Source organism: Paralichthys olivaceus, chromosome 3 (genome assembly GCF_024713975.1).
Source record: "Paralichthys olivaceus isolate ysfri-2021 chromosome 3, ASM2471397v2, whole genome shotgun sequence".
Taxonomy (NCBI): domain Eukaryota; kingdom Metazoa; phylum Chordata; class Actinopteri; order Pleuronectiformes; family Paralichthyidae; genus Paralichthys; species Paralichthys olivaceus.
The window spans coordinates 5,722,511-5,740,719 of record NC_091095.1 but is presented as its reverse complement, the minus strand read 5'-3'; the positions used below and the strand labels follow the sequence as shown (position 1 = coordinate 5,740,719).

Genomic DNA, 18,209 nt, shown 5'->3' with positions numbered 1-18,209 from the left:
ACAATTGCTGCCAGTGTCACCGGGTCACATTTTTTCTGGTCCCTGGTTAATGGGCTGTAGAGATGGTTAGCACGTACGATTAGTTTTAATCTACTGCATTTGACTGGGAGAGAAAGGGATTGAATACATTTCAGCACACAACTGAGGTTTGTATCTCGCACAGGGAATGAAGCAAACAGGACCCAATAGAAGAAATCTGATAGAGGAAGTCAAGTATTTTACTTTATTCTTTTTTTTCCCCAACCAGTCATATGAAGAAACAAAAACAGTAAATTGTAGAAATTCATTTTGTTATCAACATGCAGGTGTTGTGATATAGAAAAGCTCATGAGAAAGATTCAACAGTTGGAAAACTCTGAAGTCATAAACTAAAGTGCATGTTTTTTTGTAGCATAACAGTTTGCATCTTCACTTCTATTTTATTTCAGAGTAGTTGTTGTAAAAGTGTTTTGTAAAAACTGCAATACTTCATTTTGTCACTCACTGCTAGGGAAGAGGATTGAAAAAAAAAAAAAAAAAGGAGAAACATAAAATGACATGTTCGACAAAATGCTTTGAAATAATCGACCAAAGTATTTCAGTTATACACAAAATACAAATAATAATACATGACTGGAAGAATTATATCATATTTCTGTACTGCAATTCCCTGAAACTGATTTCAGAATATGAATGAATTTTTCTATATACAGTACATACAATTACAACCAACCCATCCTGTTGTAAAGGTTAATTGATGACAGGCAGTGCTTAGTGAGGTGCAGCACAACACATCATCACCTCCACCTCTTTTTCCACCTCTGGTCACTTTCACGGCAGCAGTACGACTCAGTCACAATTAACACCAGCGAGACAGGAACACAATCAGATTATTGCTAAGAGACAGAATGAGGTCGAGTGTGAATAAAGGAAACGACACATATGGAGTGCACTTAAAAAACATGTGCTTTTGTGGTTGAGGTTTTTTCAGGTGGGTGAAAGATTTATCATGTTTTAAAGTTGTTAAGTTAATTCTCTCTGTTTGTCTTCAGAGATTTATTCATTATGGCTTTTCTTCAACTTCAGGCCACTGCTGACAACTACACTTGAGAATCTCTGTCTAAGTACTACAGGTGAAGTACTTCACAGACCTTTAAAAGTTAGACAACACTGCTTCATGACACCTGAATTCACAAAGCGTGTTAACGTGGGAGTGCTGAACTGGACCTGGTGATTATTGCAATGGAATCTTCAACATCCGTCACAAAATCTCCTAAAAACCTGGTGACAAAGTCGCTTTCAACATAAGTTGAGTCCATAGTAATACGAATAACGGTGCTAAAAGAACAGTGTTCCCTTATAAACTGTTATTTCCTGGATGAGTATATTAAAATGTTAGGAGATTAAATTCAACACTGTGTTTCAGACAAATTACTCAGTGCACTCATATCACTGGGCAACCGGTTAAACAGCAGTTTTGTCTAAAATTGCCCAGCAACAAAGTTTCCAGGACGAATTGGGAGAACAAATGACCGAAGAAAAAAACCATCAGTGTCACAACAGACGTGGCAGTTTGCACCTTAAGAGGAACTTCCCTGTCGGTATAGTCTTTTAAAACAGTGCTGTCAGAGCAGCACAAAGTCCCCAGCGGTGGTGACCGTCCTCCTCGGGTCACGGATGAAGGGCCACTCTCTCTTCTCTGGGGTCAGTCCCGCAGACAGGTCGTAATCTCTGCCGTGACCTTGCACGAAAGTGAACGCCGGGTATTTCTCCTTCGCTGACGGCTGCAGCACCTGGAACAACAATTGACCCGTGTTTCAGTGGAGCGCCAGTGTTGCGCCATGGAATGCATCTCACAGCAGTTTGCATTGAATTTTAACACTTAACAAGAAGTATATTCTCTGTCAGGCTGCGACTAGGTTGATTCTAATGCATGGAAATAGAGTCCTCTGAGCAGAGGCAGTATAAGCTTCAGGAGACTGGTTTACAACGTGGACCCAATCTGCTGAGTGGGAAGCAAGTGAGTCAGATTCATGGCTAAATGGTGCCACCTACTGGTCATTTTGTTAAACTATCATTTGCCGTTGCACAAAATAGAATTAATACCCAGTACAGAGAATTTGTGAAATGACTAATAAATATGTGATGTTGATGGGGGGGGGGGGGGGGGGGGGGTGAGTATCCTGTGTTTAGGCAGCATCCCACCTTAGACAGCTCTTGGCTGATCCTCTCATAGTCCTGGACGCTTCTCGAGTAGAAACCAATGGTGCAGCTTGGGTCCATCTTGCTGAAAGGCATCTTCTTTGGTGAGGGGCAGTGATACGACTGGACAAAACAAAAGAACAAAACGCATGTGAAAGTATCCATCAAGCTGAAGCGGCAGGTAACTGCGGGACGTGTGGTGCACACACACGCTCCATGGCAGCGTCAACACCGAATAAGTCGTATTCTGCATCATTTGATGAATGAAATCCTATTTATCAGCTGTCACAGCATTGATACATTTACAACTGTGCTGCATGTCATATTGTATACAACGCCATGAAAAAGCATAAAACAAAGTTGCCATACAATGCTATGTGCTGATTTTTATGTATGGGTGCTGAAATATTCAGGCTCGCAGTACCTGATCCTGTATTTGCCGTATTTCTCTTAAGTGGCAGCTTCACACATCTGAGCAGCAAATAAATCAGCAGATAGGGACTCGGTAATTGGGCCAAGGGCTGCTTTAAGATTCATACCCTTAAGTACTAACAGAAACTATTAAATTCACATTACTGAGGCCCCAGTCAGCTCGTCTGTGTAATTTCACATTACCTGCAGAGGGAAATCGCTGGTGCTGACATCCACAAAAGACTGACAGTAATGAGGGTCCATGTAAATCAAGCTGTCATCTGCAAGGACAAAACAAAAGACAAGTTATTCAAAAACATCAGATTATTACAAAAACGCGCCTCTCTCCAATTTCTATGCAGAGTAGCTCAAAGTCACCGGGCTTGGCCCAGTGTTGGGCTTGTGTGCGTCAAATATGCCTCCCAGAAGGTTGTTGCTTTTTAATATCCACCAGGGTGGATTAAATTCTGCATAATCAAATGCATTTGTACAAGCACATTCTTTACGCCGGCAAAAGAAGAGGTTGTCATTTAATTTTTGGTTGGGGGAATTACTTTTACAAACACGCAATTATATTCGATGATTTGCATATGATAAATGCAGCGCGGAGCCGAGCCCTGGCAGGGAGAATGTATTGCTTGTCATTTAGATATCATCCACCACTGTATTTCAAATTGGTAAAATGTAAATGTGTAAATATTGACTGCCAAGATGTACAACTGAAGGTTCCTCCTGGCTCCTGAAGGTGATGAAGAGTGGCTCACTTTGGGCAAGATGAAATTTAATGCATGCCTCCTATGGAAATCAATTACAGCTTACAACTTGGGAGGTTTACTTGTGATGAATGGGCGAGGCTTTGATGGGTCACAGAGAATAAAGTAAGCCCTGCTTCACTTCACCTCCTTCTCCACTCCTCTCCGTTTTCCTCACGCAAACACGAATACATTAACTTACTTTGTCTCGTCACATGAGAAGGGTATATTATGCAAAATAATGTGCTACTCACACCGACCTCTCTCTGTGTGTCTTTCTCTGTTTTCCATTACGCCAACACTAACCTTGAAATCCTACAAAGTAGCAGGCCTGTTTGGGCTTCCCTCCGATGATGCCTATACAGTACTCCAGGCTCAGTATGCTCTAAATGAAGAAAGACAGAGAAACATATAGCGTACATGATTGAAACACCTTTTAATTTCCACATACTATTTATCAGTGACTACAAAATGGATGTTTTTAACTGACTATTCACAAAAATTACCATTTGCTTTCCCCCCCCTTTTATTAAATATGTTAATATACAAATAAAACCCGGTCATTTTACCTACTTGTACAGTATACCTCACCTTTGCAAAGTCAAAATACTCAGGGTTGGTCTTCTCCCCTCCCAGCCTCACGGGGATGAGGATGATGACCGCTCGGCTGTCTGGCAGCGTGGAGGTAGACGCTGGTTGGTCATTCTGGAGTGGAGGAGGGTCGTCTGATGGCTCGGCGGAGGGCTGCCCCGCTGCTGCTGCTGGTGCCCCGTGGCTATCAACGACATCCGCACTGTACACTATGGAGGATCAATAATGCAAAGGTAAGATGGAGTTCATATTGTCTGTGTCTGTCCCCCCCACAGTCAATTTATCAGACTGTGCATCACCCTCAGGGGCCATCAGTTCTGGGGCATTCCTGTTATTTGGGTTTAGTTAAATGTGACAATCCTGTCTTTAGGATTTTGTGTTTTATTTTTCTAGTAGAAGCTTTTTTTTCACATTTGTCTGCAAAAAACGTCAAAATACATTCATATTACATCCATACGACATTAAGACTTTGTTACATGTCTCACAATTAATGAAAGTAAAATATCACAAATGTTTCTAAATCGCTTTTTTGTCAACTATTGTAACACAATTCAACTTCAATTCATATAAACAGAGAAAAGCAGCAAATTCTCACATTTTTAGAAGCAGGAAACAGCAAATATTAATCATTCTTACTAATTGATTGTTAGTAAATAACTTTAATCATTAATAATTATCTTAATTTTCTGAATAAAATTTGTTGTAACATTGTCTGACAATGAAGCTGTTGATTGACCTTTGACTAAATTCTACGATGCACATCATGTCTGTCTGGTGCAGAAGTTAAAAAAACTGCAACACACCAAGACGCTTGCTCTCACACCAGCTAACTTCTGCTTTGGCCATCGAGAGGACAAACATGAATCACAACACAGATCGCTGCTGTTAAGAGGAGGCTGGAGTGTGTGGTTGTAGATTTGGAATGAACGTGTCTGTTGGGGAACAGACGCTGGCGTCGCCGCTTATAGTCGCTCCACAGTTTCTCAGCAGCAGCAGAGAGTTAGTGGAGAAAGAAGGGTCAGTTGCATTGTGTCCAGTTTCCTGTTTTATCATCATCAGGCTCATCTTTCATACCTGTGCAGTCCTGGGAGACATAGGCAGTTATACCTGCCAAGCCAGGGTCCATCGCCTCCTCGACAGCTTTCCTAAGAGAGAGCGAGAAAGAGGAAGAGAGTAAAAAGAGAGAAAGTGACTGAAGGACAGAGATTCTGGAGATTAAACTTCTTATATTGATTTTGCTGCTGTTATTACTGATGTAAAAATATTGGTCAGATTAGTGCATCTCCTCAAAGATACATTTTTGAGGAAGTTATGAGCTTAACATTTTTCAGCAAATAATCATGAAGTCATGGATACACGCTTTACTTTATGGCAGCTGCTAAAGTCACAAGCTCATCTGCATTATATTCATTTATCTGCATGCTGTTCATATTTTTACCTCTGCCAAGGATGTTATGTTATGTCACAAGTGTAATCACCCTCAAACCTTTTACACCTACTTGAGTATGTGTGCCACCACAGCAGGTCCATACCAGTCCCCTGCCTGTTTCCCCATCGTCAGGCCCGAGCGGACCAGCCTGTGGAGGCCCAGCTGAGCCGAGGGGCTGTCCCCGAACCAGGACACCAGTGTGCGGTGGTACATCGCTTTCAGATGTGCATCTGCCTCCTCTGCAGATCCCTGGGCCTGATGCATGTGTTTTAACCCTGGATCAGAGGGCCCTTGGGAACCTTGTAGAGAAGCCTCCAAAGAGGCAACCAGACGTTTGGCTGCAGTGGAGGTCCATGTCTCTGCGTCTAAGGGCTGGAGCGTCAGCGCCTCCGACCAGGTCCAGTCTATGAAGAAAACAATTCAGATACAAGATCATCTCAGCGATTGAGACCAAAAACAAAGTAATGTTTGAAATTTGCCTGAGTAGAAATGTTTTAAGACTCCATTTCTTAAACCACCGATGTTACATGCGAAGACTAGTATCCTATATTTCAGTGGACACCATTTTTATAGAGATGAGATTTCATTAATACAAAAGTCTCAAATAGATGAACAACATATAATTCAAATCTAATTGTGTGAGAGCAGAATATGATATTCACAATGTAAAAGAAAAAGGCACAGATTTGACCAGGAATCCATGAGTCTGCTCTGAACCTCATTCAACACATCGAAGTTTCATTTACAGCGTCACCATAAAGAAGAAAAAGTCTTTCAGAACTTGTGAAATTAAAAGTTTTTCCTTAAACAGACAGAACCTCGTGTGCTTCTGTAGCAGAATAAGTGTAATTCTGTCCAATTATAAGTTTGAGTGTCCCACTATTTCACTTTAACGCCGCCTTAGCCTTACAAACAGGAGGGGATCCAGAGGCGGGGAGAATAGGAGGGGCCCGGGCTATAAAACGAACCAGAATAGAGTCTAAGTCATTAACAAAATGACCTTGATCCAAAGTGAATCAAAGTGAAATTGATCAATAAATAACCTAAAGTGGCAATTAGTCACTTTATAGAGAAATATTTCACCAGTGACATATTTTAGATTTGACAGAAGAACAAGTTTTAAATATTGTTTTCTAAATGACTGCATTAAACCGGCACTGTCGTGTCATTATGTGGAGCCATAAAGTCGAGGACACTTCAGAGACAATAGATCTGACAATGATATGAGGGATTCACTCGTTGTAAATGGTTTGCATCAACTGAATTAAACTTTCTATTTATGCTTGAGAATGAGAAAACTCAAAACTTGCGGGGAAAAAAAAAACTGTCTTTCTGCTCTGGGGGAAAAAACTGTATTTGATTATCCGCTTAATCCAGTTTCATGTTCCTGAATTAGGTCTTCAGCTGATGATTAGAACTGTCCCCTGAGAGCTGCAGTGGACAGGCAGTGTCCAAATATCAGCCACGTTGGCTCCTTCCTTTCATCGTCAAAGATGCTTTAACAGTTGCTGTTGAATGAGAGTTTTGAGATGCTAATGTACTTTTGCTCTAAAGTTCAAGCTTGTCTGACTATTCAAATCACCGACCTTCCAGCCAAAAGCCCGTTTCTCTCGCCCTTAGTTTTAGAGCCTGATCGATTCATGGGTTAATCAGTAAAATTGGCAAATATCAGCCTCTCACAGACATATTTGTACAATACATACAAGTTCATGTTCTATATATTTGGTTGTATTTATAGTTGTATATATGTGTATATGTATAGAGGCTTGTGTATCAGTATTGGAAATGTTTTATGCCTTTATATTGATATCGGCATCACCCCCCCAAAAATCCATATTGATCGGAATCTACTTAGATCAGGTGCAAAAGTAATTTTGTCAGTAAATAAGTAAATTGATTTTCCCTTCTCAGATTGTTTGGTTTGAATAATGTTCAATGTATTTAATGTTACTAGAGGTGAGAACAATTTTCGAAAACTGTCAGGAACATATCATTTTTTCACCCGTCACATTTAACTGTGTTGGGGTCCTGACCTCCACAACCAAACTGCCACAGCTGTGACTTTGAACTGTGAACAATCTAATTGTAATTTTAGATCACTGTGATGTGTTTTTTACTGTAACTCAGGTGTGGTCCCATCATTTCACCCACCTCTGCCCAAGAAGTGCAGAATAAGTGCCTGAGCCAGCATCATCTGTCCCGCCCTCAGCATGCAACCCCAGCCACAGTCGGAGGTCAGGGCGGAGCCGGGCAGAGGAGGGAACTCCTCCCTGTAGGTGAGCCACACTCGCGACGCAAAATCCTTTCGGAAAGCTTCAACGTTCCCCATGACGAAGTCGTCATCGGAGGCTTCATAGCAGGCGTCTCTGAGACTGTCCTCATCTGATGAAATAGGATCGAATTAAGATTTAGATGATGAATAATAATTCAACCAGAAAATGTAGGGAAACAAGTTAATAGTTAATACTGACACTAGATCAGTTGGTCAACAGGAAAAGGTGCTGGTAATGATTTCAATTTGTGAATTTACAGTGGAATTCTTGCTGCTGTCAGACTGTACGGTAATTGTGTCTGAATTACAGTTTTTGCTGATGCTTTTTATTTTTATAATTCCCTTTGCTGCTGCTGCATGTTTGTGCATGTGCATGTGTGTGCGTGTTCTGTACCTTCAGCCTTAAAATGGTAACATTTTCCAAGAAGAAGCACAGGGGAATTTCTACTGAATGAGGTCTTTGATTTCAGAGCCCAACCTGAAACACACAATAAAAAGACAATATAAAAAAACAAAGACAAACAACTGCACTAGTTTTTAACTGGGCTGTAGTTTCATGTGTTAAGGTAATGAATAAAAGTATAAACTCACGAATAAGAACATGGCAATATGTTAGAAATGTGAAAAAAATAATATATAGAAGTCATCAAATAAGAATATAGTAATCTAAAATATGTGCTCTATTACCCTTGTTGCTGCTATAACATGAGAAATGTCCGCTTAGTGGGACTAATAAAAGATTATCTTATCTTATTATGGTGTTGTTGAAGGTTAACGACAGAAGAAGTTTAAGTAGGAATGCTGTATTTACTCAGTTGACTGACACACCTACTCCACAACACCCATAATGCACTCAGTGTTCTGGCTTGGTCCAAAGATTCCTGCCCACCAGTCTTCTGTTTTTCTCCACTTCCTGTTGCATTAAATGTGTTTTCAGGTGAACACAGACAGCAGAATCTGTGTGAGCTGAGTTAATGCACACAAACTCAATGTGGACAGTATGACAAAGAACTATTTTAGGGTCTGACTCAACAGCAGTAGGTTCTTGTCTCACTGAACTCTGGCGTATGTTTTTATTTGTGCCGATTGTTGATACCTCTGCATTTCAACTGATCAAATTCCAACACGATCCCTGCAGGTTTCAACAAGTAACATTTAAGACTTATTTAAAACCTTTCAAAGACTATGATGAATAAAATTAAAGATCTCGAAGAAAATATCGAAGAAAAAACATTAAGAGAAGAAACTTAATGTAATATTAGGTGATTAAAATCCTAATTACACAAGAAAAAAAGATGATATTATGAGAATAAAGTACTAATTTAATGAGATGGTTTTTTTTGTAATATTATGACTTTATTCTTGAAATCTTTTATTTCCTTATCATGGCCCTAACATTTCATCGTTCTGTCCAATCTAGGCAACCAACACATTTCCAAATTTTACTCCATTAAGAAAATAGGATAGTGGCGTAAATTGATTGGTCGACACAGAACTGCAGTGATGCATGAGAGCATAAGAGACAAAGTGGAGTGTGTGAGTGTGTGTGTGTACTGTGTTTTTGCTAAGGGTAAGTTTGTGTGTGTGTGTGTGTGTGTGTGTGTTGGCCTCAAGTAAAGTACTCACTGTACTTCACGTTGTGCCAAGCTGACAAGAACTTTGTCTTCAATTTTTCCGCCTCGTCGCTCCCTTTATTCTCCATTTGGACCAGAAAGGGATGAGACCCATTCCCACACTGCACACGAACCTACAGGACACACACACACACACACACACACACACACACACACACACACACACACACACACACACACACACACACACAAAGTAAAGTAAAGTGTGAGCGGCATCACATCACAATCAGAACCCGGCACGTGAAACCACAGCCTCCTTCACCTCTGCGTTTCTTGGCTCCAGATGTTTTGCACGTCACAGCCGCGCAGCTGTTGCACAGTTTAAACTTCACATCGTGTGACACAGGTCATCGAACACACGACCGATCGCCTGTGAGTCGCTCTGTGCTGTGCCACCGTGCCGCCGCGTCCATTAATGTTGAGACTGTGAGGAAGTGGAAGAGTCGGTCAGCTGATCGCTCCGTGCTTCCGCCGGGAAGGGAGGGCTCCATTTAAACACTATGGCAACTGAAGAGGGCGGCGCTTAGACGGTTCCTCGTGTCTCAAGTGAACATCCCGCCTGCTTCGGTTGTTTCTTGTCTCAAAACAATTGCTCCGAGTTGTGTCACGATTAGAACACAGGCTCGGGTTCTTGTGTTCAGGCTCTGTCTCCTCCATCGCATCCCTTTTCAGCATCTTTCACTTATCACAAGGCGACAACATGTGATGATATTCAGGGTAAACTTCAACTAAATTCAATAAAATACACAAAAAGCACAGAAAACACTCAAATAATCACTGCACAGGGGAAAGTTAATATGCTTGTAAATCGCAGAATACAAAAGATGGAGAGTGAGACTTCAAATTAGACACGAGGAAACGATTAAAGTGTGTTCTAATGAACGAGTCACCTGCAACACATTATGCTGTTTGTAATCCAGAGCACTAAAGATAATTCACATGAAATTTGTGAAATTATTCAGAGACTTTGTGGCTCCAGGCTGAGGATAACAGAAGACATTTAGAGTGGAATGTTTATATTCAGTACAGTACATCTTCAGGTTTAGCTTGAGCTGGCGAGTTGGACCATGCAGCTTTCATATAACCTTTCAGCCTCAGTTGATTTGCTTGATCTATGTTTTGCATTTATGACGGAGCTCAGATGAACCACTACAGCGTCAGTGGAGAAACCAGACCCAGGTTGAGACTGTTTGCGATGATCTCATTGACTGAATCATACATAATCCTTCCCACGGCTGTGATCACTGCTGACAGACACAACTAATTACTGTTGTTGATTTTGAAGAAAAGTGTCCTGAAAAAACATAGTGAAAACCAGTAACCTTGGATCTAGTCGTGCATTTATCCTATTGCTTCTAATTTGTCATTTGTTTGTGTCACATTGTCCGACCTGCAGCGTTTGTTGTTTTGCTCAAGGTAAAAAGTCTCTGAGTGGTTTTGCTGTTGTATATTTACATATAAAGAAGAATCGATCCCCTTTTTACTTCAAGTGTATTAGATTTGGCTGCAGCACTGTTTACCCCTGAAACTATCTATAAGAGTTTTGTGGACTCAAACACATTAACCCCACCCCTCCATCGGCATAGTGGTGAGTAGCTCATGATGGGATTTTCATTTTCAGGTGAACTATCCCTTTAAGCGGTCCAAGCGCGTACGGTACAGTATTACCGTAACTACAGCGCGCAGGAGCTTTGACACTGGGTGTGTTCAGCTGCGCCTCGCCGCGGTCATTACGGTGACGATCCCATTCTCCCGTCTCCCCTGCGGTCGCAGTGGAAACCGGAGCCAGTCCGCCTCCTGCCCGGGAATCCACAGCACATCAGCGGCCACTGCCATGGCTGAACGCCGCGCCTTCGCCCAAAAAATCAGCAGGTAAAAAGACCCGAGGCCCCGGAGCGAGCTCGTAAAACACACACCCTCTCCTCGCGTCGGGTCGCCCCTCTCGGGACCACCGGGGAGGGAGCCCGGAGAAGGGAGGCCCGGCCGCCGCTAGCGCAGCCTGCCCGGCCGCTCCGAGCTAGCCGCCTGTTAGCCGCAGCGGCGGAGATGCTCAGACCCTCCCAGACAGAACAAAAACACTGGATACCAACAGAGGGACGGGATGTGGTGCAGTTATAATCACTCATCCTGCTCACGGAGGCTCCAGCTTTTTAAATTACCACCCGCACACAAAGGCTCGTTCTCCACATTGTGAACCGTTATTTTCCAACAGCTAGTCGGCTATCACGTCGCTAGCGACGGGGGCAGCTAGATGCTAGTGGCGGTGACTGAACTTTGTGGAGTTGGATGTTTTTCTTTTTGTTCACAGCGGCGAGGACGTGTCTGAAATACACGGGGTCCGAAAACAAAAGCCTCCATCAGCCGCTGTCAAACATCGATATTATGAAATCATCCCCGCCCCTCAGACAGATTAAAGTAATCTGTTTAACAAAGGGCTTTGTGCTGGCTGTCAGATACCATCACCCAGCTGATAGAGAGAGAGAGAGAGATGGATGGATGATAGATAGATGGATAGATAGATAAAGAGATGGATGGATAGATAGATGCTGTTACAGATGAACTGTTGTTTCCCACCATCAGTGCATATGTGTGTTTAAACCATTCTCCCTGCTGATCACTTAAATCACAGTCATCCAGTCTCTCCAGTAGCTATTTACCAAAAACAATGGTATTTACTTCCTTGTTGTTTGGTGGAAGATGGTTGAAATTAGATGTTGTAGTGTTCTGGAGAGGATGGTGAGATGTTTGTGGAAAAGACGGACGCCTGCAGCAACTTGTTCCACATGACAACTTGATTATTTCATTGGTTTTCCTTGTTCGGTCCAGGATTGTTGATCTAGTTGAGCCCAAGTTTCTTTAGCTGCAGGTTACAAGTTCAACAGGGTGATCAGGAGTCAGAGTTTGGATTTTGAAGTTTTTGCCTCTACATAGATACAATTAGATTATTACAAAAGCCTTGCCCATCTACTATGTTAATTATTTGTCCTATTTCATTCTGGTAATCTGTTGTAGCCCTGTAAGACGCTCATCAAGGTGATTAGGAGTCAGTATTAGTTAGTAGAATTAGTAGAATTTTAAAGTCTTTGCTGCTACACGAAAAAAATGTTTTTATTATAAAGGCACTGCACATCTATTTTCTTAACTTTCCTCTTCCATTCTAGGATTTTTTAATCTGGTTGAACCCAGTTTCTTTAACTTTAGGTTAACTGCTCATGGAGAACATCAGGAATTTATAGAATAACATTTTCTTTGTTGGCTTTAAGATTGGATGAGTATGCAGCGCTAGTGTCGTGTGAATCCAGCTCCCCGTAAATCTCATTCCACATTTAGCTGCCCTCCTCATTGCAGATCATTTAGAAAGGATGATTCATGGGTGATCACTGGAGTCAACGTATAAACCGACAGATGGCACAATGACACCACACATATCTTAAAATAAAACGCCACTTTTTTTACCACAAACTCAAGATTTACCTTAAGATGAGACAGTAACTTTCTAAAATAGCCTGAGAAAGAAAAAAAAAAACTTAAACTTAACTTGGCTTAAACTTAGAAGGGCACATTTATTGCTGACTTTTGCATGAGATTTGGTGAAACGCTGTTTTGGTCAAAGTTTAGGGTGCTGATGTTAATTCAGCTGCAAATAAACACCTTAATTCTAAATGCTCAGATGTTCCTTTAATAGAAGTTTTATGTTTTGTTCCTGGGAGTTGTTGTTCTCACCATGTTGAAGTGATTACCATCAGAGCTGTGTGTTTATTGAAGTTATTCCCATGTGCATTGACCAGTGCTAAGTTAAGATCTGTTAAGAGGCATCGGGGAGGACTGTGGTCAGATCAGTGCTTCTGTCTTTCTCCAGCGGTGACAGCACTGCACTGCAGACTCCACTGGATCTATCCTACAGTACATCTTCATGTCTAGCTTGAGCTGGCGAGTTGGACCATGCAGCTTTCATATAACCTTTCAGCCTCAGTTGATTTGCTTGATCTATGTTTTGCATTTATGACTGAGCTCAGATGAACCACTATAGCGACAGTGGAGAAACCAGACCCAGGTTGAGACTGTTTGCGATGATCTCACTGACTGAATCATACATAATCCTTCCCACGGCTGTGATCACTGCTGACAGACACAACTAATTACTGTTGTTGATTTTGAAGAAAAGTGTCCTGAAAAAACATAGTGAAAACCAGTAACCTTGGATCTAGTCGTGCATTTATCCTATTGCTTCTAATTTGTCATTTGTTTGTGTCACATTGTCCGACCTGCAGCGTTTGTTGTTTTGTTCAAGGTAAAAAGTCTCTGAGTGGTTTTGGTGCTTACTGTGATTTAAAGGACCTGCGCATGTGTGTAGCTACGGCAGCAGTTGAACACCAAGAGCTTTGTGCTGACCACCAGGGTCCAGGGGTTTTTATTAGTTTCTTTTTTCTCTGTCTGGGTGTAATATATGATTCTGTCCAAAGCAACGCTTGAACATTATGAGCAGAGACACAAAGAAAATCATAAAAAGGACAAGAAGTGTAATTCTCACTGGAAGTTAGCTGCGTCTTTAACAGCTCAGGGTATTTAAGTATAAATCTGCAAAATCCATAAGTATGAGCGAGTGTTTGTAATATTTCAATTCTTATAAGTTCAACAGGTATAAGTATAACTTTGATTTTGCACTACAATGTTAGCTGCTGTTACATTTTATTGCTCTTTTATTTTCAAAGCTAAATGGATTCAGGGTTAAATGCTTTAATTAAACTAAAGGGTGAAATTTACTTTGAAGCTTTTCATTTAGTTTCAAGTTCTCATCCATTACCTGCCAGATTACAAAACTGGTCATAGAAATAATCTGTATTGCAAAACTTTATTATAAACTCCCACCCATATCTTAAATAGCAATTTTTCTGATACTTACACAGATGCATTTTCTTACTTGTGCTGTTAACATGTTAGGTCTGAACTGCTCTGAGCTCAGTAGTGCCATACATGACTGCCAAATCACTGGGTTTCCTTTCACATTTGTGGGCAAAATATTGTGATATCACTTTGTTGTTTTTTCCCCTGAGATTTACACTCTTAATTACAATAAAGCCAGCCAGCCCTTCTCAGTGGATCATTTATTATTTAGACTGTTAATATTGACTGTATTAATTGACTGTATGTCTCCACTATTTGCAGGACTGTGGCAGCAGAGGTCAGGAAGCAGATCGCTGGCCAGTATGGAGGCTCCCCACAACTCTTCAAAAACCTCAATGTTGGGACCACAACAAGCAACACAGTGAGTAGCCGACCATAGAGATCAGCTCATGAATTAACTGGTTGTGTTTGTAACACTTGTTTCCATTTATTCGAATTAAACTTGCTGTCTGTTTAGGAAAACAAACATTACGCAAGAACTGATCCTGTCTTTTGACATATAGAAACTGAAAGTCATGTTATTTATAAAACAAGACTGTCCTTTGCAATATGATTTGGGGTTTTCAGCCTCGCCCACTGCTGTTGCTAAGTGTGGAACTGTGGACTGTAGTTTTTATTTGAAATGAAACATTTATCAGATTTATAAAGACATAAATCGTCAAATTGATAAATGACTTTGTTGCTTTAAATGCAATTAAATCAAGTACATTAACAAAAGTAATACTTGACATTAGTGCACAACAATAATAAAATAATAAGACAAAGGTGTTGTTTTCTGTTGAGACTGTGGTTATTTAAATGTCTGCACAACATGTGTTTAAATACCATGTGAGATAAACATTAACCACGTCCAGTCTCTAGTGTGTTTCTAGAGTGTTTGAGTTCAGACACTGTTTGTTAAAGGGGGAATGACAATTGACCAGCAAATACTCCCCCCTCTCCCCCCTCCTAATTAGGCTACAGTTGTCCTTTAATTAAACTGTGAAAGGTATTTGTGTTCAAATTCCTCATGAGGGCGAGAGAGTTAGGAAGAGGGACAAACAAACTGAGACTTAAACTAAAGCTCTTGAATAAAGATTTCTCCTGGGTCCATCATTTTAGAAGCAAAGAAGCATTAAACTATTAGTCTGTGCTTGAAGTAGCACACTTGCTAATCTGCTTAATACTTGTGTCCTCTTGGGGTTATTTAAAAGCACTTTTACAAAGTCACAGATGTGTCTTCTCCAAACTGTATTTAGCTGTTTAGACGTTAAGATGATCCAATAGCTGCAACTGCTCTCTCGACATAAATAACATAAACTACTCCTGTTCTTTTCATAGAGTGAGTTGCCACTTTTCTCTAAAGTTAAACAGTAAAACTACAGACGTACAGACATTAATCCAGCCTGTTTTCTACTGGTCAAAAAACAGTTTTTTCTCTGCAATTCGAATGGATACAATTGGCATTCACTCCCAGGTCAAATGACTCTGCAGTAGACACAGGTTTTTATTGCTCCGCGGCTTTGATTGGCAGTGTTGGAAGCATGACACCCAGCTGAGCGCGCTAATTTACTTTACTTCATAACTTTATGTGACAGGGACAGTGCATATTAATAACATTTCTGGAAATATGCCAGATGAGGCCACACAGGCAAATCTTCACGTGGAGTCCCTGGGGAGGCAGACAGTGCAGACATTGAGAATAAAAACAAGAGCAACAGCTCTTAAAATACACAGGAGAAATGATAAAAGACAACAATTAACACAAAGGAAGACAAGACAGTATTGACCTAAGGCCTGGCAAGGTGTGAACACTTTGAACTGAGACGCTCACAAGCATAGCAGCTGCCCGTCTGAAGACCGACATGCAAGACAAGAGATAACACAAATACCATACCGTGTACACAGTTTTCTAATTAACCAGGCTCTTAATGTGGAGGAGAAGGTTGGTAGATGGGAATTTCTTCTTCTTTATTTTGGTAGTCTCGACGCTGAAGCTGCACCTTTTCTGGCACGACGTTGTGATGCACATAGAAACTCTAAGTAATCCAAAATTGTTCAGGCACTGATGAGTTTGAAAGAGGGACCGAAGTAAATAATAAAACGCAGCAGATTTTTCACAGCTAATTGACTTTGCCCGTTCCTCTGATTTCTCCCTCAGGTTCCCCTCACAGAGGCGGTGGAGCCGGTGGATTTTGAGGAGTACCTCATCACTCACCCGCCCATCGTGGAGTCGGGCCCTCTGAGAGATCTGATCGAGTTTCCCCCTGATGACATTGAGGTCATCTACACGCCCAGGGAGTGTCGCACAGTGGTGCAAGCTGTTCCTGAGGAAGGGTAAGAGTGCTCGATGGTTGAAAGAGGTTCTAGTAGAAGGTGTGGTGTTAAAGTAGAGTTATAGTCACTGATTTTTTTTCTCATGTGCAAGCATTTTGTGTACTGAGAGAATCTATCAAATGTTTATAGAGCACATAATTTATATTATTGGGATAATAAAGGGATTAAAAAGGTTTGAGAACATAAATATATTTAATCTACACATCCTTTTATATGTTATATGTTTGATAAATGTTACTAAATTATAATCCTGTGGAGATACTTTTAATCCCTTTTATGACAGAGCCCAAATAAATAGTAAATGTCTTCAAAAATCAACAGTATTTTTCTCAATTTTATTTTTTTAAAGCAGTTATTTTTCAGCATGAAAAATGTTGGCAAGTTCTGTTTTGTAATTTTGATTTATGACTTAGTTCCACATTTCATTTATATTTTCAAACCTAGTCATCATTTATTAAATGGAAAAATGTTATCTCTTGCCAAGCCACTTTCTTTAAGCATTATTGCACGTGGTCATGAACCTCTGCTAATTCCATCTTTTGTTTTTAATCATTGCAAAAGCTGCACCAAACACTTAGAGATGAAAAACATGCCAGCTAGATGTCTTTACTTGCTGTAGCTCTGGGTTTTAGTTTTTCAGAAGAGATGGCAGCAATATGGCAGATTGCTGATGTACCAGAAAGATAATATGACATCAGCCTGTCAACTTTACTGTCTTAAACTAATGCATTTAAAGTCTGTATCTTGGTATTAAAGTAAACCTAGTTTGACTGGTGGTGTCTGCAGGGACACTGATGCTCACGTCAGAGACTGTGTCAGATCTTACACAGAAGACTGGGCCATCGTCAACAGAAAGTAAGGCTTCATTTTGTGATAATATTTATATTTGAAATTTTTTAAAGACGTAAAATTATCCACTGTGTCTTAAATGGCTGTTTGCTCCTTCAGATATCACAAACTTGGTACGGGTTTTAACCCCAACACTCTGGACAAGCAGAAGGAGCGTCAGAAAGGCCTCCCCAAGCAAGTGTTTGAGGCTGATGAGATGCCAGACAGCAGCAGCTACCAGGATGACCAGGTACAAAAATCACTCTGTAGTAAAAAAATTACCAAACTGCTGGTGTGTTGAAGATGGCTTGAAGGCCACAAGCTGCTGAAGCCTGAGACATATTTACGTCTTGGTTGTTCTGTAGGATGACTTGAAGCGGCGGTCGATGTCTATAGACGACACACCACGCGGCAGCTGGGCCTGCAGCATCTTTGACTTGAAGAACTCCCTCCCCGATGCCCTCCTTCCTCACCTGCTCGACCGTGCTCCCAACGACGAGATCGACAGGCACAACGAAGAGCATCGCAAGGCTAACCGCCACCGCGAACTCTTCGCTCTGCACCCTGCCCTCGATGAGGTGACACATACCTCTACATTTAATTTTAAATTTAATTAGTTACATTTAGTTTTGTGATTTTGTGGGTTGCCATCGTTTACGGGTTTAAGACCAGTGCATGAATTAAATTCTAAGTGTTGTACATCACAGCATGAACATACAAAAATTCAAAATCGACAATTTCTACTGTTTTTAATGTATTTTAATGTGTAGGAAGAGCCCATTGAGCGCCACTGTGTGCCTGAAGTACCTAAAGAACACTTTGGCCAGAGGCTACTTGTCAAGTGCTTGTCCTTGAAGTAAGTGGTGGACAGCCTTTTTCAGGAAAAAAAA

General features: G+C 41.0%; 2 protein-coding genes across 24 annotated transcripts in view; one reads left to right on the top strand and one right to left on the bottom strand.

The window, feature by feature from the left end:
• Positions 1 to 209: 209 nt before the first annotated feature.
• On the bottom strand, positions 210 to 9,758 carry atg4c (autophagy related 4C, cysteine peptidase). Its single transcript, XM_069521636.1, has 11 exons — positions 9,533 to 9,758; positions 9,263 to 9,383; positions 8,031 to 8,114; positions 7,516 to 7,746; positions 5,435 to 5,768; positions 5,010 to 5,080; positions 3,936 to 4,144; positions 3,651 to 3,729; positions 2,797 to 2,873; positions 2,185 to 2,304; positions 210 to 1,772 (listed from the first exon to the last, which is right to left on the bottom strand). Exons 2-11 carry the CDS (start codon positions 9,336 to 9,338, stop codon positions 1,605 to 1,607), a joined length of 1,449 nt encoding a protein of 482 aa, XP_069377737.1. The 5' UTR covers positions 9,339 to 9,383; positions 9,533 to 9,758; the 3' UTR covers positions 210 to 1,604.
• Positions 9,759 to 10,986: 1,228 nt separating this feature from the next.
• Positions 10,987 to 18,209, top strand: part of dock7 (dedicator of cytokinesis 7) — a 45,347-nt gene continuing 38,124 nt past the window's right edge. For all 23 annotated transcript variants that reach the window (XM_069521628.1, XM_069521627.1, XM_069521626.1 and 20 more), the window contains exons 1-7: positions 10,987 to 11,142; positions 14,437 to 14,536; positions 16,316 to 16,491; positions 17,278 to 17,346; positions 17,440 to 17,569; positions 17,685 to 17,897; positions 18,090 to 18,175. In XM_069521628.1, the coding sequence (XP_069377729.1) occupies positions 11,105 to 11,142; positions 14,437 to 14,536; positions 16,316 to 16,491; positions 17,278 to 17,346; positions 17,440 to 17,569; positions 17,685 to 17,897; positions 18,090 to 18,175 (812 nt within the window). In that variant the 5' untranslated portion in view covers positions 10,987 to 11,104. The remainder of the gene's footprint in view (positions 11,143 to 14,436; positions 14,537 to 16,315; positions 16,492 to 17,277; positions 17,347 to 17,439; positions 17,570 to 17,684; positions 17,898 to 18,089; positions 18,176 to 18,209) is intronic.

Coding starts and splice junctions, on each gene's coding strand:
- atg4c (XM_069521636.1), bottom strand. CDS start 9,338: ATGGAGAATAAAGGGAGCGACGAGGCGGAAAAATTGAAGACAAAGTTC. Junction 7,747..8,030: donor TTACCATTTTAAGGCTGAAG/GTACAGAACACG, acceptor CTATTTCATCAG/ATGAGGACAGTCTCAGAGAC. Junction 4,145..5,009: donor TGTCTCCCAGGACTGCACAG/GTATGAAAGATG, acceptor GATCCTCCATAG/TGTACAGTGCGGATGTCGTT.